General features: G+C 37.9%; 1 protein-coding gene across 3 annotated transcripts in view; it reads right to left on the bottom strand.

Moving 5' to 3' along the window:
- Positions 1 to 11710: 11710 nt before the first annotated feature.
- Positions 11711 to 20435, bottom strand: part of SMAD4 (SMAD family member 4) — a 54694-nt gene continuing 45969 nt past the window's right edge. For 2 of the 3 annotated variants that reach the window (XM_034943721.3, XM_034943722.3), the window contains 2 exons: positions 19917 to 20055; positions 11711 to 18435 (listed from right to left, as the gene is read on the bottom strand). In XM_034943721.3, coding sequence (XP_034799612.1) covers positions 18224 to 18435; positions 19917 to 20055 — 351 coding nt within the window. In that variant the 3' untranslated portion in view covers positions 11711 to 18223. Of the gene's footprint in view, positions 18436 to 19273; positions 19387 to 19916; positions 20056 to 20435 lie in introns of those variants that run through there. The other variant, XM_055102491.2, reaches the window with a different exon arrangement.

Here is a 20435-nt window from a genome sequence, read left to right as displayed (position 1 = left end):
TCATAAAGCAAGTTCTTAGAGACCTACAAAGAGACTTAGACTCCCACACAATAATAGTGGGAGACTTTAACATCCCACTGTCAATATTAGACAGATCAATTGAGACAGAAAATTAACAAGGATATTTGGGACTTGAACTCAGCTCTGGACCAAGCGGACCTAAGAGACATCTACAGAACTCTCCACCCCAAATCAACAGAATATACATTCTTCTCAGCACCACATCGCACTTATTCTAAAACTGACCACATAATTGGAAGTAAAACATTTCCTTAGCAAATGCAAAAGAACGGAAATCATAACAAACAGTCTCTCAGACCACAATGCAATCAAATTAGAACTTAGGATTAAGAAACTCACTCAAAACCACACAACTACATGGAAACTGAACAACCTGCTCCTGAATGACTACTGGGTAAATAACAAAATTAAGGCAGAAATAAATAAGTTCTTTGAAACCAATGAGAACAAAGACACAACGTACCAGAATCTCTGGGACACAGCTAAAGCAATGTTTACAGGGAAATTTATAGTACTAAATGCCCACAAAAGAAAGCAAGAAAGATCTAAAATCAACACCCTAACATCGCAATTAAAAGAACTAGAGAAGCAAGAGTAAACAAATTCAAAAGCTAGCAGAAGGCAAGAAATAACTAAGATCAGAGCAGAACTGAAGGAGACAGAGACACAAAAAATCCTTCAGGCCGGGCGCGGTGACTCACGCCTGTAATCCCAGCACTTTGGGAGTCTGAGGCAGGTGGATCACGAGATCAGGAGGTTAAGGCCAGCCTGGCCAACATAGTGAAACTCTGTCTCTACTAAAAATACAAAAAATAGCCGGGCGTGGTGGTGTGTGCCTTTAGTCCCAGCTACTCGGGAGACTGAGGCAGAAGAATCGCTTGAACCCAGGAGGCGGAGGTTGCAGTGAGCCAAGATCATGCCACTCCAATCTGGGCGAACTTCAAAAAATCAATGAATCCAGGAGCTGGTTTTTTGAAAAGATCAACAAAATAGATAGACTGCTAGCCAGACTAATAAAGAAGAAAAGAAAAGAATCAAATAGATGCAATAAAAAATGACAAACGGGATATCAGCACTGATCCCACAGAAATACAAACTACCATCAGAGAATACTATAAACACCTCCATGCAAATAAACTAGAAAATCAAGAAGAAATGGATAAATTCCTGGACACATACATCCTCCCAAGTCTTAACCAGGAAGAAGTCAAATCCCTGAATAAACCAATAACAAGTTCTGAAATTGAGGCAGTAATTAATAGCCTACCAACCAAAAAAAGTACAGGACCAGATGGATTCACAGCCGAATTCTACCAGAGGTACAAAGAGGAGCTGGTACCATTCCTTCTGAAACGATTCCAAACAGTAGAAAAAGAGGGAATCCTCCCTCATTTTATGAGGCCAGCATCATCCTGATACCAAAACCTGGCAGAGACACAACAAAAAAAGAAAATTTCAGGCCAATATCCCTGATGAACATGGATGCAAAAATCCTCAATAAAATACTGGCAAACAGAATCCAGCAGCACATCGAAAAGCTTACCCACCATGATCAAATTGGTTTCATCCCTGGGATGCCAGGCTGGTTTAACATACACAAATCAATAAACGTAATCCATCACATAAACAGAACCAATGACAAAACCCATATGATTATCTCAATAAATGCAGAAAAGGCCTTTGACAAAATTCAACACCCCTTCATGCTAAAAATTCTCAATATACTAGGTATTGATGGAACGTATCTCAAAATAATAAGAGGTATTTATGACAACTCCACAGCCAATATCATACTGAGGGCAAAAACTGGAAGCATTCCCTTTGAAAACTGGCACAAGACAAGGATGCCCTCTCTCACCACTGCTATTCAACATAGAATTGGAAGTTCTGGCCAGGGCAATCAGGCAAGAGAAAGAAATAAAGGGTATTAAAACGGGAAGAGAGGAAGTCAGATTTGTGTCTGTTTACAGATGACATGATTGTATATTTAGAAAACCCCATTGTCTCAGCTCAAAATCTCCTTAAGCTGATAAGCAAACTCACTCAGCAAAGTCTCAGGATACAAAATCAATGTGCAAAAATCACAAGCATTCCTATACACCAATAATAGAGAGCCAAATCATGAGTCAACTCCCATTCACAATTGCTACCAAGAGGATAAAATACCTAGGAATCCAACTTACAAGGGATGTGAAGGACCTCTTCAAGGAGAACTACAAACCACTGCTCATGGAAATAAGAGAGGACACAAACAAATGGAAAAACATTCCATGCTCACGGTTAGGAAGAATCAATATCATGAAAATGGCCATAATGCCCAAAGTAATTTATAGATTCAATGCTATCCCCATCAAGCTACCATTGACTTTCTTCACAGAATTAGAAAAAACTACTTTAAATTTCATATGGAACTAAAAAAGAGCATGCAGAGCCAAGATAATCGTAAGCAAAAAGAACAAATCTGGAGACATCACGCTACCTGACTTCAAACTATACTACAAGGCTACAATAACCAAAATAGCATGGTACTGGTACCAAAACAGATATATAGACCAGTGGAACAGAACAGAGGCCTCAGAAATAACACCACACAACTACAACCATCTGATCTTTGACAAACTTGACAGAAAGAAGCAATGGGGAAAGGATTCGCTACTTAATAAATGGTGGTGGGAAAACTGGCTAGCCATATGCAGAAAACTGAAACTGGACCCCTTCCTTACACCTTATACAAAAATTAATTCAAGATGGATTAAAGACTTAAATGTAAGACCTAAAACCATAAAAACCCTAGAAGAAAACCTAGGCAATACCATTCAGGACATAGGCATGGGCAAAGACTTCACGTCTAAAACACCAAAAGCAATGGCGACAAAAGCCAAAATAGACAAATGGGATCTAATTAAACCAAAGAGCTTCTGCACAGCAAAAGAAACTATCATCAGAGAGAACAGGCAACCTACAGATAAAATTTTTGCAATCTATCCATCTGACAAAGGGCTAATATCCAGAATCTACAAGAAACTTAAACAAATTTACAAAAAAAAAAAAACATCAAAAAGTGGGTGAAGGATATGAACAGACACTTCTCAAAAGAAGACATTTATGCAGCCAACAAACATGAAAAAAGCTGATTATCACTGGTCATTAGAGAAATGCAAATCAAAACCACAATGAGATACCATCTAATGCCAGTTAGAATGGCGATCATTAAAAAGCCAGGAAACAACAGATGCTGGAGAGGATGTGGAGAAATAGGAATGCTTTTACACTGTTGGTGGGAGTGTAAATTATTCCAACCATTGTGGCAGACACTGTGGCAATTCCTCAAGGATCTAGAACCAGAAATACCATTTCACCCTGCAATCCCTTTACTGGGTATATACCCAAAGGATTATAAATCATTCTACTATAAAGACACATGCACACATGTGTTTATTGTGGCACTGTTCACAATAGCAAAGACTTGGAACCAACCCAAATGCCCATCAATGATAAACTGGATAAAGAAAATGTGGCACATATATACCATGGAATACTATGCAGCCATAAAAAAGGATGAGTTCATGTCCTTTGCAGGGACATGGATGACGCTGGGAACCATCATTCTCAGCAAACTAACACTGCATGTTCTCACTCATAAGTGGGAGTTGAACAATGAGAACACATGGATGCAGGGAGGGGAACATCACACACTGGGACCTGTCAGGGGGTGGGGGCCTGGGGGAGGGATAGCATTAGGAGGAATACCTAATGTAGATGACGGATTGATGGGTGCAGCAAACCACCATGACACGTGTATACCTATACATGTGCACATTCTGCACATGTATCCCAGAACTTAAAAGTATTAAAAAAAAAAAAATTAGCCAGGCATGGTGGTGCACACCTGTCATCCCAGTTACTCAGGAGGCTGAGGTAGGAGAACCACTTGAACCCGGGAGGCAGAGGTTGCAACACTGCACTCCAGCCTTGGTGACAAAGTGAGACTGTCTCAAAAAAAAAAAAACAAAAACAAATAAAACCTAGCCTGGGCAACATGGCAAAACCTTGTCCCCACAAAAAATACAAAATATTAGCCGGGCAAGGTGGTACAAACCTGTAATCCCATCTACCTGGGAGGATGAGGTAGATAGGATCACTTAAGCCTGGGAAGTCAAGGCTGCAGTGAGCTGTGATTGCTCACTACACTCCAGCCTGGGCAACAGAGTGAGCCCCTGTCTCAAAGAAAAAACAAGTTTTTTACTTTAACATGAAATGTAAAGTATACTCCATGCTCTCTGAGAACTCATGGGTTGGAGAGAGAGGTGCTTTACCTAACAAGGCCACTATACAAAACAGGAGTTAAAGGAGGCTCTGAAGAGCCCTACAGGCTGCTTCATGGCCGACATTGACTTTCCCAGAGTTCTATAAGGACACCACGGGCACAGCAGCAGTCACAGTTTTCCCCAGCCCTGCCCTCTTCCTATGCTTCCATGACCTGCACTGCCCCTGATTTCTGCCTGAAGCAGCAACTGTGGCAGCTGCTGTGGACCCTGGCAGCTCTGCAGGTTTTCTTCAAGTAAAGGCTTCCCCAGTGGCCCAGCAGCCCTAGGTCCCCAAACCCACAGGATATTTGTAAAAGGTTGTTACTGTCACAACCATTCTAGTTCTGAAGGTGGGGAGTGGGTTTGTGGGTGCTCATTTTACCATTACACTGCATATCTTATATATTATGTTCCTTTTTATTTATCAAGCATTACACAGTATGTATGTATGTATGTATTTTGAGATGGAGTCTCACTCTGTTGCCCAGGCTGGAGTGCAGTGGCGTGATCTCAGCTCACTGCAACTTCCACCTCTCGAGTTCAAGCAATTCTCCTGCCTCAGCCTCTCAAGTAGCTGGGATTACAGGAGCACACCACCACACCTAGCTAATTTTTTTGTATTTTTTGTAGAGACGGGGTTTCACTATGTTGGCCAGGCTGGTCTCAAACTCCTGGTCCCAAGCAATCCACACACCTTGGCCTCCCAAAGTGTTGGGATTCCAGGTGTAAGACACCACCACACCCATCCCAGTATTGTTTTAATTGTTTAAAATTGTTTTAAATGCCAATAACTGTAGCCAAAGGGGTTGTTTGCAAAATTCTAAGGAATTTTGCAAAGGATACTGTTAGCACTGGAGATCTCGTGGCTGATCCTCCTGCCTGTCAATTGTTTCCTGCTTGTAGCCTGAGTCAGATGATGGTGATACCAGCCGTCCCTGACGCCAGGACGAGTGAGACAGATTCTGTCCCTGCTGAACTCCTGCTTCCTGGGCCCATCAGTAGATACTTGTGGAGAGGCTTGGCTGCCTTCCCTAATTTAAATCCCCTACTCTTACCATGCCTGCGGTTACATTTCTGTTTCAGGGATGTTTTTAGATTTGCCCATTTCTATATGCTTTCACTGGCAACTCACTAAGGTCACATCCTCCAACTCTCGCTTTCACCTTTTTGGTCCCTAAGAAGAAACCTCAAGAATATTATCACTGATGGTGAAGAGATGTCCATGGATGACAACTATGAGGCAGCCCTAGAGAAATGCTAGTCCTAACTGGAGCTCTAAGACAGAGGGCCACCTCCAGAAGACTCAATTAATTAATGGAACTGAAAGGTTGTCTGATGTGACTGACCATAATGAAGGAATTTTATTATTCTGTTGCAAAGTTGGAGACTCAAATAAGAGCTACACAGAAAAACAAGCAAATGAACATAATGAGGCAATTAACTTCCAGAAAAAGGCAAAAAAGTTGTATAAGAAAGAAAATTGACAGAGTGGCCCAGCTGTGAATAACGAATTAATCAAAAGTTGTGATTTACTTTCTTCGGTGAATGGGTAATAATGGTGGTAGTAGTGGTATGAGAGAGCTAACTCAACATTTTCCAGAGTAAGAAGTCAGTAGATGTCTATATTTAATAATAAAAGAAAGATATGGCAATATGACTATGCTATTTAGAAAGATGTGGGTAAACCCAGAAAAAACAGCTGACAAACAGGAATGGGAGTGGAAAATGCAGAGGTAAGAGACTGTTGTCTTTCATCATAAGCCTCATAGTAATGACTTTTTAAAATTAAAACTTTGAGATAATTATAGATTCACATGCAGTTCTAAGAAATGACACTGGGCAATCCCATGTACCTTTAACACAGTTTCCTCCAACAGTAACATCTTGCCAAATGCTAGTACAATATCACACCAGGGTATCCACATTAATAGAGTCAAGATAGACAACATTTCCATCCCTGGAAGAATCTGTTACCCTTTTAGATTCACACCTACTTACCTCCCATCCCATGCCCTCCCTTGGCAACTACTGATCTGTTCTCCATTTTTGTAATTTTGTCATTTCAAGAACATTTTGTAAATAGAATAATCCATCTTTTGGGAATGGCTTTTTTTCACTCAACGTAATCCTCTAAATGTTCATCAAGGTTACTGCATGTATTAATAATTTGATCCTTTTTATTGCTGAGTAGTATTCCATGTGTGTATTACAGTTTATTCAACCATTCACCTGTGAAGGACATCTGTACTGTTTCTAGTTTTTAGTTGGTATAAATAAAGCTGCTATAAACATTCAGGTACGTTTTCATACTTCTCTGGGATAAATGCCCCGGATTACAGTTGGTGGGTTATATGGTACGTACTTGTTTAGTTTCTTTAAAAGGAACTGCCAAAGTGTTTTTCAGGGTGGATGTACCATTTTACATGCCCACTAGCAATGTGTATATGTGGTCCATTTTCTCTGTATCCCCACTAGCAGTTGGTGCTGTCACTATTTTTTACTTTAGCCTTCCTGATTTATGTGCAGTGATACGTCACTGTGGTTTTAATTTGCATTTTTCTAATAGCTAGTAATGTTGAACATCTTTTCATGTGCTTATTTGCCATTTGTATATCCTTTTTGGTGAAATGTCTTTTGTCCATTTTCTAATTGGATTTTTTTTATTGTTGAGTTTTGAGAATTCTTTATACATTCTAGACATGAGGCCTTAATTGGATATGTGGCTTGTAAATATTTTCTCCCCATCCAAAATTTGTCTTTTTATACTCTTACTAGGGTCATTCACAGAGCAAAAGTTTTCCATTTTGATGAAATCCAATTGATCAGTTTTCCCATTTCTGAATTGAGCTTTTGGTATCAGGTCTAAGAACTTCTTGCTTAATTCTAGATCCCAAAGATTTTGGTTATTTTCTAAAAGTTTTATAGTTTGATATTTTAAGTATGTAGTGCATTTTTAGTTCATTTTTGTACAAGGTATAAGACTTGGGTCAACATTCATTTTTACGTGTGTCCAGTTTCTCCACCATTTGGTAAAAAGGCTAGCTTTCCTCCACTGAATCGCTTTTGCATCTTTGTCAAAAATCAGCTGTGTGTATTTGTATGGATCAATTTCTGGGTTCTCTTTTGTTCCATTGGTCTATGTGTCTATCCCTCTACCAATAACACACAGTCTTGATTACTGTAGCTATAATATCTTAAAATCAGGTAGACTGATCCTTCCCACTTTCTTTTTTTCAACATTGTTTTAACTATTCTAGTTTTTCTTTACACATAAACTTTAGAATAAGCTTGTTTGTACACAAATACATCTTGTTGAGATTTTGGTAGAAATTGCATTAAGCCTGTCAATTTTAATAAAATTGAGGGAGAATCAACATCTTTACCATGTTGTGTTTCAATCCATGAAGATGGTATGTTTCTCCATTTATTTAGATCTTTATCAGCATTGTGTAGTTCTTAGCATGTAAGTCCTATACATGTTTTTTAGACTGACACCTATTTCTTTTTTTAAGTGGTTGTAATTGGTATTGTATTTCTAATTTGTGTTCACACATTCATTGCTAATAATAAAATTTTTGTCCGTAGAGCTTGTATCTTGTGTCATTGCTGGACTCATTTATTAGTTGTTTAAAAATACATTCCTTGGAATTTTCTACATTGATAATCACATCATCTGCAACTAGGAACCATTTTGTTTCTTCCTTTCCAATCTGTATTTCCTTTTCATGCCTTATTACACTGGCTAGAACTTTCAGCATTATTTTGAAGAGTGGTAAAATCAGACATCTTTGACTTGTTCTCAATCTTAGGCAGAAAGCATTCAGTTTTTCACCATTAGGCATAAAATGTTAGGTGCCAGTGTTTGCTAGATGCTCTTTATTAAGTTGAGGAAGTCTCCCCTATTCCTATTTTTCTGAGTTTTTATCATGAATGGTTGTTGGATTTTGTCACGTGCTTTGCCTGCATCAACTGATATGACAACATTTTCCTCCTTTAGTCTGACAATGTGATGGGTTAGATTGATTTTCAAACATGAAGTCTGGGATGCCTAGAATAAACCCCACTTGCTCATGATGCTTTTTTTTTTTTTTTAATAGGTTGCTGAATTCCATTCGCTAATGTTTTGTTAGGGATTTTTGTGTGAATATTCACAAGGGATATTGATCTGTAATTTTCTTTTTTTGTATTATCTTTGAGTTTGTATTAAGGAAATACAAGTATCATAGAACGATTTGGGAAGTGTTTCCTTCTCTTCTGTTTCCTGGAAGACTACAGAATCAGTGTTGTTTGGTAAGAATTCTCCAGTAAAACCATCTAGGCCTGATATTTTTGGGATTTCAAAATTAAGAATCTTATTTCCTTAATAGCTATAGACTTACTCAAATGATCTTTTTTTTTTTTTTTTCAAATGATCTATTTCATATTGGATGAGTTGTGGTAGGTTTAAGAAACTGGTCTGTTTCAACTAGTTTGTCAATTTATGTGTGTAGAGTTGTTTGCAGCATCCTCTTATTATCCTTTTGATGTCTGCAGAGTCTAGTGATCTCCTGTTTCATTCCTCATATTGGAAATGTCTTCTTTGTGAGTCTTACTAAAGGTGTTTCCAATTTTATTTTCTCCAAATAAGCTATTTCATTGGTTTTCTCTAATGTTTTTGCTTCAATTTTATTGATTTCTGTTCCTATCTTTATTTCCATCTTTTGGGCTGCTTTCAGTTAATTTTGTTTTTTTTTTTGTTGTTTTTTTTTCTTTGAGACAGTTTCACTCTGTCACCCAGGATGGAGTGCAATGGTGCAATCTCAGCTCACCGCGACCTCCGCCTCCCAGGTTCAAGCGATTCTTGTGCCTCAGACTCCCAAGTAGCTGGGATTACGGGCATGTGCAACCACGCCTGGCTAATTTTTGTATTTTTACTAGAGATGGGGTTTCACCATGTTGGCCAGGCTGGTCTCAAACTCCTGATTTCAGGTGATCCGCCTGCCTCAGCCTCCCAAAGTGCTGGGATTACAGGTGTGAGCCACCGCACCCGGCCTCGCTCTCCTTTTTCCAGGTGCTTGAAGTTGGGGCTTAGAGTATTGAGATTTTTCCTTTTTTTCCTAAGGTTTGCATTTAGTGCTATAAAGTTCTCTTTCAGCACTGCTTTTGCCATATTCCACAAACATTGGTGTTTTATTTTCATTTTCATTCAGTTCATGGTTTTAATTTTCCTTGAGACTTCTTTGACCCATAGATTACTTACATTGTTTTAAGTGTTTGGAGATTTTCCTGTTATCTTTCTTCTGATGATTCCTAGTTTGATTATATTGTGGTCAGAGAAAACTTTGACTTCTTTTACACTTTTTGAGTTTTTATGGCCCATGATATGACCTATCTTGGTTTATGTTGTTAGCATTTGAAAGGTATATGAATGTTGCTGTTATTGGATGGCTTATCCTATAAATGTAAATTAGATCTTATTGGCCGATAGTAGTGAGTTCTTCTATATTCTTGATTTTATGTTTAATTCTATTGATTGCTGAAAGAGAAATATTGTAGTACTCAAATATAGTTATGGATTTATCAATTTTTTTTCTTCACATATTTTACTGCTCTGTTGTTTGGTGCATACATATTTAGGATTCCTATGTCTTCCTCATGGACTAACCCTTTCATCATTATATGTTCCTCTTTGGTATTTTCTTTGCTCTGAAATCTATTTTGATATTAGTATAGACCATTACTGTTTTCTTTTAACGTTTAGCTGATATGTATCTTTCCATACTTTTTTCAGCTTGCCTTTGTTATGTGAAATGAGTTTCTTGTACACAGTATACAGTTGGGTCATGTTTTCTTGATCCATTCTGCCAGCATTTCTTTTAATTAGTATAGACCATTTATATTAATGTAAATTACTGATATGTTAGCATCTAAATCTCCCATTTTCCATTTACCTTTGTTCTGTTCTTTCTGTTCTTTTTCCTGCCTTATCCTGAGTTACTTTTTGAGAATTCTCAACATTTTTGAGAATTTCATTTTGATTTATCTGTAATGATTTTGTGTATACATCTTTGTATACTTTTTTCAGTACTTGCACTAGGAATTTCATTATATATTCATAACATCACAGTCTACTACTGTCATTTTACCAGTTTGAGTAAAATGTAGAAAACCTATATTCCTATAGGTTCCTTTACTCTTACCTGTTTATAATTGTTTTAAATAGTACCTCTATATACATTTTGAACCACCTCAGGCAGTGTTATAATTTTTGTTTCAACTATCAAATGTAATTTATAAAACTCAAGTTGAGAAGGAAATCCTACTTACCCATATTTTTGCTTACCATGTTTTTTTGGGGTTTTTGGTTTTTCCTTCCTGATGTTCCAACTTTGCTTCTATCATTCTTTCTTTTCTGCTTAGGGAACTTCCTTTACTACCATTCGATTAAGGTAGGTCTGCTGGCAATGGATTGTCTGCTCTCCCTCAACGCCTCTTGTCCATCTGTCTGAGACCTAGTGGTGGCCTAACAAAACTATCAAAATATAGATGTGGATGCCACTCCAAAAGTAGGCCAGAACTAATGGAATTATTCTTTTAGAATACAAAGGGCTGAGGAGAAAGGGCATTACAATTTATCAGTAAGACAACAGGGGTGGGAAAGGTTTGAAGAAGTGATGGAGATGCCCTAAGCTTTGAGACTGCCATTTGTGAGAGAGTTGTGACATGGGAGGAGATGGAATTAAGCACAAAGAATTAAGGGTCAAGAGCAGAAGGCAGAGAGACACACAACTGCCCTTTCACCTGAAGGGCTCCACAATGTTTTTCCTTTTTCTCAACTGAATGCTAACCTACTATCCTCTTCAAGTTCTAGCCTAAAATACTATAAATTTCAGGTTAGCAAACAGGTGAGAAGAAATCTCTCAGCCCGATAAACTCTCTGAAACTCATGTCAGCAAGCTTAGAAATAAAATGTTGATGTGGTCTTGTTATATACAAGCCATTGCCACGGAATCTACTTACCTGACCACCACTCCCCTCCCATTGACCCCTATTTCACAGAGAAGGCAGATGGGAGAGAAACAGCTTTCCTTATCCCTTAGCTGGGCAATGAAAGGGTCTCCAATTTCCAATTTGTACCTCTCCTTTAAGCATCCTGGTTCTTATAATTCCCTAGCTCCCATCTCTCTGATCACCATCACTTCACCTTCTCCTTTTAAAAATGAGAAAAGAATGGGGACTGTTATTCCAGGGTCATATTTTAAATGTCACATTTCCCATTTCAGTGGCCACAAGGCAATAAAGGAAAATGTTGACCTAAAGTTTGAAAATTCTCTAAGTGATCAGAAACCCTTTCCAGATCCAAGACATCCACAAGCTTAAGAAAAAGAATGAGCACATAATGATTTAGTTGGCTTTCTCTTTTAATCAAAAACATACTTTGTTACAGAGTTCTCAAGAAAGGTTCGACTATTTTTTAGCCACAGACTTTAACCAGGCAAAAGTATACAGAAAGCCACAAAGGAACTCCTGGGACTTTCAACTGACCAGTTGTCCCCAAAGCAGAAGCTACGAGTGGCTCTTCTCTGGCTTCTGGCATAGCTGCATTCCTCTGAATTTAGGGGAGGAAACAGTTGGGAAATACCACCACCAAATCTGTCCCCAACCCCCAACTCACTTCTTCTAAACTGGGCTCTGCAGCCCACCAGGTTTTCATCATCTATAAGCATTCACACTTTTCCCTTAAATCACATGTCCAATGCATTGAACAGAACTCAATACTTGAAGAAAGTTTGCCAACTCCATGTTTAGTCTTAATCAATCCAAGCCCGTGAGTCCTTCTATCAATGACAAGCAGCCTTTGCAACAGCAGCTGGTTTCATCCCTTCCTCTCCAGCTACCACAAAGCTGGCCTCTACCAGGACTCCCCAACCCCCCACCCTCAACCCAGCCCCAAGGAAGGCTCCCAGGTCCTTGAAAATATGAAGTTCATTAATTGTACTCATCCAAGGGTAGGCTAGAAGAGAGCTCTGAATGATCCAGCCAAAAGTCACTTAATCAAAATGGACCTAAAAAGAGCCAAGAATAAAGTTAATAATCATCTACTGGTATTGTTTTCTTGAGTCATATAAACCAGTTTAATTGACACGGTTCAAGGGAATTTCCTTGTTTTGAGCATAATATCACTAAGCATTAACAACAGGTTTTCAATCCATTTTCACTGAAAAAAAAATTACAAGCACACACCACTTAGGAGGGTGGTGTCACACACAGCAACTCAAAAGCTATAATGTCATGACTCGAAAGCCTAAACTCTGACCAGAGTGTGTGTGTGCGTGTGTGTGTGTGCACGCAATTCAAAAGCTAGAATATCATGACTCAAAAGCCTTAATAAACTCTGACCTGTGTGTGTGTGTGTGTGTGTGCGCGCGTTAAGTGTTTATTGCAGCCCCTAAGGTGGTGCTAGGCCTTTGGTTAAAATTAAGTCTTAAGGGCATACTATGTAACCTTTTGTCCATAAAAGAACAGTAATAAAATATCAAGCCTAGTCTCCTTTGAATAAAATGGAAATAAGTAAAAAGCCCCCTCAAACAGCAGAACAAAGATAAGGAAGAAATCCAAAACTGCTGCAAGGTAGCCAAGGTCACTTAGAATTTCAGAGCTGGAATAATTAATCTACTCCAACTCCCTCATTTTACAGATGAGGCAACTAAGGCCCAGAGAAGATAAATGACTTGCCCAAAGGTCACACATCAAATTCGTGGCAGAGGGCAAACTAGAGAGTGCAACTGTCTGGCCCAACCCAGAGCCATTACTTTCAGGTTGAACAAGAACACTGGCTCTGGACCTATTGAGAAAGCATTTAAATAAACGGTGTGAAAAGTATCCACATCAACAGAGAGAAATGATTGTCTTCACCAAAGGTTTTCCTTAGTCCTTACTACATTAGAAAAAAAAAAAGAAAAAAAAAGGACAAAAAGTTTCATTCATTCATTCAAGTCTGATGTTAAAATCCCTGAAAACACTAGCAATTACTTTAGCTACTCCTTGGGGCAGGATGTCAGACCCTCAATTCTCATAAAGGCACCTATAGGTCAAAAATATCTGTACAGGAGTAAGGCCAGAAGGCAGGGCTTCAAAGGGGACACCAAAACAAAACAAATGGCCTTAGTTTCCCAAGGTTTGTTTTGCTTTGTTGTGTGTTGTTTGCTGGTGTCCTCCAGACAACAGTATTGCCTCTGGCTACTGATGCTAATTTAGTAACCCTTGTAACCCCAGTTTTTGTAAGAGCAGCATTCAAGTGGAAGCAATGAAACCTTTCAAAATATTATTCTAAGGGGGAAAATATGAATATGACTCATTTCTCTCTATCTCAACTACCTGAAACTCAGCAAGAATCAGGAAGCACTCTAAGCTACATCAAACTGATATCAAATGCCAATACAATGAGGTCTTTTTCAGCACTTCACAGGAAAGTGTCTTGGGTCCTGTCCCAGAGTTTGTACTTGTGTTTTAAAGAACGTTCTAGTAAGTTTGGTTATCTGGTTTCCTTGCCTAGGCAGTCAGAAATGAAGAATCAGAAAGAGAAGAAGAAAATGCTAAAAGGAGGCACACTAACACTCACATATGAATGGTAATTATCAGAGAGGGAAGAGACCAGGAGGGGAAGTGGGTTAAAAAAAAAAAACTAAAAATTCAAAACCATAGCTGTCTGAGACCATTTAGTAAAGGCAACACAGTCCTGCCTGTTTTAGAAGCCCCTGAAGTCCACAAAGATAGCCAAGCACAGAAAGAAATGTTACCATCTAGTATATCCTCTGATATACATATTAAATAACTCCACCAACAAAAGGCTAAAAATTAAAACGTTTTACTTCTTAAATAAGGCAATTCTGGATGATGTGGAAAATTTCACTCCACAGTGATTCCAGATAAACAAGATAAGCAACCTAGCAGCACTGGGACAACTGCTAGGGATAAGGCTGGGCCTAGGATGCCGCTTTGTGGATGAATAAGGCCATGGACTTTTTACATACTTCTTGGTATGTTCAAAGAAATTACTTAGTTATCAGGGAAAAAAATGGAAAGGCTTGAACAAGATTGTCATAGCCTATTCTCTACAGTCTTTGCAAAAGAGGATATGAGATTATTTAGATAGCTATCTGCAACAAGATGGATTCTGCCTTTACGGGAAAAAAAATGCATTACTTTAAGTTGAGTGTACCCCACCTACAAAATAATTGTTAACTGGCTTTAGAGGTAATTGCTTTCATATACTCATTTACCTCCGTAACCTAAATTTGCCATTTTCCCAATCTGCTATCATTAAATAAAATGCCAGTAAAGTTGGCAATAACGAAGGGAGCAAACTAGAAATTATCAACAAAAAGAACTCTGTTCCACTCAGAGAATAAAACTGCTTCTCCCAAAAGGCTCTCAGAAAGGGTGTGAACTAATGTGACTCTGCATAAAATAGTGAGTAACTATTAACCAGTTACCATCAAACCAGGCACAGAAACATTTACCATTTTATTCTTTAACCTCCATAGACACTTAAGGAGCATTAATAGTAAAATGTAAAATTTTCCTTCCCCAGATGACCATAGTCAAAGATACCTGCAACTCACCTTCCTACAATTAGCAATAAACTTTAAAAATAATAAGATGTATATCATCTGGGAGACAGGACATTTTATTTTGCCTTCAACTTGTATTACAAACACCCCCCTTTACACACCACACCCTGCCCCACAAAAATGGATTTTAAGTCTGAAATGCAGCACAGCTAATATGAGTTCAGTTTACTCACATGTCTCAAGTATGGCTCTCCTTAAGCCAGACCATGCAACCTGTAAATCTGCACTGTTCACAGGAGGAATGGGATAGGCAACCTATTTAGTGGTTACAGCAATACAAAACAGCCATGTTTCTGGAAAAAGCAAGGTTATATGGCAGTGATTTATTGTCATTATCTTTGTATACCAGGGGCGGTAAACTATTAAAAATGAGATAGACTATATCCCACGATCTACTCCCTGGAAAATAAAGGCAACACCATGAAGGATTCCCTTTGATAATGCACTGAAAGGCACTGGACAAACATGGAATGAGGTCTTACGGTGGGTGTACATGGCTCATCTCTCATTCAGCTTGCACTGAAATTCAACATTTTGAGAGTCTTTGAGATATGAATTAGCTAGAGAAAACCCACCCAGAACCATAACCTCATAATTTTACCCTTAAAGTAGACATAAAATTTTAAACCTGTGAGAATCTTTAGTCTTATTCATCAAAGATGACTACCACTAAGAAATAGAAATATAGATTAACAACCAAGCTCTCAGGAATAGCTGATCATAACATACTAGATGTTTTCTCAAAAGCGTGTGACTAAATCTAGGTACAAATATAAGCACTTAACAACTAGAAGTATTTCTATACTTTATGGCTCTTAGTAGAAAGAAACCAAGACAGGTGGCTTGGCTCCAAAGAGATACTTCTTAACAAATATTTTTCACATACTTTCCCCAGATGATTAAACATGAAAACTTTCCTTAAAGTAGAAAAGGGAACAATGAGGCCAGGGACAGTGGCTCACGCCCGTAATCCCAGCACTTTGGGAGGCCAAGGTGGGTGGATCACTTGAGGTCAGGAGTTCAAGACCAGCCTGGCCAACAGGCAAAACCCCGTCTCTACTAAAACTACAAAAGTTAGCCAGGCATGGTGGCGGGCACCTGTAATCCCAGCTACCAGGGAGGCTGAGGCAGGAGAATCAGTTGAACCCGGGAGGCAGAGGTTGCAGTGAGCTGAGATTATACCACTGCACTCCTGCCTGGGCAACACAGCAAGACTCCATCTCAAAAAAAAGAAGCAATGAATTATGCCAATGTATGATTAAGGTTTTAATCAAATCATCTGGATTTTTAAAAATCTGTTATTCTAAAACTCACTCCTATTCCTCATTCACAGTAAAATGGACCTAAAGTTAGCAATTTCTAGAGAAGATGTCTTTTTATAAAACTGCCAATAAAACTTAAATCACCAAACTTTTACAGAAGAAAATTAGGTGTTTACTGAAAGAATTTGTAAGTAATCTAGAGTACAAATGAGGTGGTAGATAAGTTATTTAAAGACAAAAGTCATGTGGCTTGGATCAAGATCTATGTTTAAATCACAGAAATAAGCAAACTCAGTGGTTTCTAGGATGGTCTGTTTAAAAGACCTTCTGAGCAAGGCAGTAGAAGCTGTGTTCATTCCAGGTGATATAAGGAGGACTATCATCACACAAGTGTTTCTATAGCTAAAAGTTCTCCAGGCAAAAGTAAACACATCTGAAAGATAATCCTTGATTTTATTTCATACTATTTATCTTGTAGACAATCAGGTCTATTTCTGCTATAGTAAAATAAAAATTAAAAAAAAAAAAACCAACTCTATGGTACACAATGTCCATGGGGAAGTCCCGGTAGAGTGTGAGGGAAAAAAACAAAGCTGCCCAATAGAACTGGCTGTTGCCTGTCATTTAGTAGAAGGTACCTCATCACTGAGATTGGACTCAAAAGTGCAAAAGAAAAAAAAAATCTTAAAAATCAAACCTAGAATTCAACTTTGTATGTTGAGATTCAGTTTTATTTATGCTACCAGCTAGGTAAAAAGCATACATATTGTGTCTGTGGTACAGTCAATACATCTGCAACTTTTCTACTTAAATTCTCTATACAAAGTCACTGCCAATTGATATGATCATTGATGGCAAAGGGCTTAGAATAACCAAAAGATATAAAAAAGTTTGCAGTCTTGCCCCAAGATACAAAAACTGAATTTTAAACAATATCATAACATACATGATTTAAACATTATACCAAAAAAAGTCACATCAAATCAAGTACAAAAATATCCAAACTACCTATTATGAACTGTAATGTTTCCATTATTCTGCACAGTATTTAACATAGAATTTAGCAGTTTCCAAAATATTCAGTTTATTCATTATTTAGTTTAAGCATTGCCACCTTTGCAGAACAGTGAGACATTAGGTAGAGTGACGCTGCTTTTAGTGTTTTAAAAAATACAAAACCTTTCCCTATGAATGAAGGAAAAGAAATTCCTCTTATAGGCTTCTTAGCAACCAACCTTGTGCCTAGAAATACAGAAGAATACAACTACTGTTTAACAGGGGAAAAGTATACTTCATCAACAGTCATCCACTAGGAATAACAAACGTAATTTTAAATTTTTTTGTCTGGTAATTTTAAGGGATTCTCAATATACACACAGATTAAGAGTTTTTTGCCTTGGCAAAAATAAAACTGAAGTTGCAAGACAATCTGAATTGAAACCATCTTCACTAATATAACTTGCAAAAAATATTTTGGATGAAAGATTACAATACATTATTAACTTACTTTTTAAACACAGAGTAAAGTTACTCTTGGTAAAATTAACTCACCCACATGGCACATTATTTTTGAAGTATGTTCAACAATAACAACTTGTACACAAAATAACATAGGTGAATTAACTTTGAGAACTTCTCTGCCTTTAAAATCAGCAATACTGGATTTATTCTGTAGAATGATATACATATCGATGTTCTGCAGATAAAAGGCTCTAAGACGTTTTAAAGGGCTAAATTTTCTAGCACTGGAATGATTCCTTCATACATAACAGGTGAAGAATTAATGTGTTTCTCCTAATCTTCAAGCTCTGAGCCATGCCTGAAAAGTTCTGAAGAGGAAAAAAAAAAAATTGTTTTAATCCAGTTTCTGTCTGCTAGGAGCAAGGCAGCAAACACATTTTCAACCCTTTATGAAAAGATAAAGCAGAACAAAAGTGAAATATATCTTCAGATTATAAACAGGATTGTATTTTGTAGTCCACCATCCTGATAAGGTTAAGGGCCCCAACGGTAAAAGACCTCAGTCTAAAGGTTGTGGGTCTGCAATCGGCATGGTATGAAGTACTTCGTCTAGGAGCTGGAGGGCCCGGTGTAAGTGAATTTCAATCCAGCAAGGTGTTTCTTTGATGCTCTGTCTTGGGTAATCCGGTCCCCAGCCTTTCACAAAACTCATCCTGAGTATGCATAAGCGACGAAGGTCATCAACACCAATTCCAGCAGCAGCTGACAGACCTAACAGAAAAGATTTGGAAGACATCAGAGGGACAGGGTGATCTCTTCCCATCCTCCCTACATTCTAAATTAATCAAGTGACCAGCTTTCTGTATTTCATTCTCCTCAGCATATAACTTCTCTGCTAAAGTGCCAAGAAGTAACAGTAGATCTAAACTTTATCAACAAGCTGAACACTTTTGATTAAGGAACTTTACATTTTACATGTGTCTTCTAGCTACAACCAATTATCAAGTAAATTACCACAATCCACCAACACCTCACCTATTTTTTTCTTTAGAAGTGGAGGTGAAGGGATAAGAAACAACTTGTTTTTAAGAGGTAGTGCGTGTCCACAGGTTGCTTCTAAAAACCTTACTGTCTAAACAGCCTAGTTCAGAATAAGACATAACTAATAATGAAGCAGTTAATATTCTTAGTTCCACTAAGACCTCTTAGATGACCGAGATGAAGTCTCTCTCTCAATTTCAAAGTGTAACAGAGTAATACACTATTACTCAGTGGTGGCAACTGATGAGAATATGAAACTTAATAATAGTTCTGGATTCTTCAGTAAAAGCATGTTTTTAACACTGAAACCAGCAAATTAATGGTTTAGATCCCCAAATTATAAAAAATCAAATTCTCTCAATGAATATGCCTAATCTACCTCTAAATTGTAAACTCCTGAACATAAGTCACAATGGAGACTGCATCTAATTTTCCAGTCAGAACATACAGTCATATAGTCCATCTGCATTCATCAATATTACAATGAAACTAATGGGAGGAATTTGCATGTACTGTAGAGAAACCTGCAGGGCCACTGCAGTTTTCTTAGCCAGTGTGATTTGCTTACCACACTGAAGAGGTTAAGAACAGGGGTTGAATGAATCACTAGTTATGCCTTCAGACGTGGAAGATGGGTGCCACGTGTTTCCATCATAAAAGTCTATAGTCAGGAGTTTAACTCTGCAGTAAAAAATTCCCCATCAGTGTGAAACCTGGCACACAGTTCAATTTTACCCTAAAATTAAAAAAAAGTCTACAAGTTATCAAAATACCACCCTCACTTAGTTTTCTCTCCATGTTTAGCATACTTTAAAAAAAAAAATTGGAAAAGTGTCCAATTCTGAAATTGAAATATGCTTTCCTTACTAGAATAAAGCCAAGCACTTCAGTGATTACAACCCACCCTGGCTGGTGAGGCAGAATTATAATAAGCATCAACAAAAAAGGAGGAGATGGAACAGTATAATATAATAATCATCCCCTTTCTCCTTCATCCCATACTCCATTTTTGATACAAAAAGAATGCAAACAGGGTCATAGGCAAAAAGCAACTATTACAGAAGAACAGATTTTACCAATTCAAAAATGTCATCATCCCAGTAAAAAAAACTTTAATTTCTATTATTGCTCAAAGAAACTAATCAACTGAGTAAATCAAGATAAAAATATCAACTATTATACCTTTAAAAAAGAATCAAAAGCATACTTACTGATAGCTGGAGCTATTCCACCTACTGATCCCGGGCCAGGGATGTTTCCTGCCACGGCTGCTGCCTGGGCAGCTGCTGCAGCTTGTGCAGTAGCCGCCTGCTGTTGCATCTGTCGATGACACTGACGCAAATCAAAGACCTTTTAAGAAAAAACATTTCATACTATGAGTTCATAAAGAAAAATTCCACACATCAAAAACCAATGCCTGACTTATTTAAAACTCAGTTTCATTATACCTCTCACATGAAAAGAATTAATTAAAACATGTAAACTTTTATGTACATTGTGATTGGTCTAAAACTAGTTAGGAAAGGTGGCTTGGAGCTCACCAAGAAGATCATGTCAACATCATGATGGCTTTGGCTGCCACACGCCTCTGTATCTTTTATCTAGTTCGAAGTGGGTCAGCTATTACTGTCCTTGTGAAAATCTGTGTAAAATGTACAATTAAGAAGTCCCCCTCCCCCTTTCATAATCAAATTGCTGAATTTTCCTTAGGCTGGAGTTGATAGCTTTGG

The sequence above is a fragment of the Pan paniscus genome, chromosome 17 (genome assembly GCF_029289425.2).
Source record: "Pan paniscus chromosome 17, NHGRI_mPanPan1-v2.0_pri, whole genome shotgun sequence".
Lineage (NCBI taxonomy): Eukaryota > Metazoa > Chordata > Mammalia > Primates > Hominidae > Pan > Pan paniscus.
Note: the sequence above shows the minus strand (reverse complement) of the source record. Positions and strands in the feature narration are given on the sequence as shown.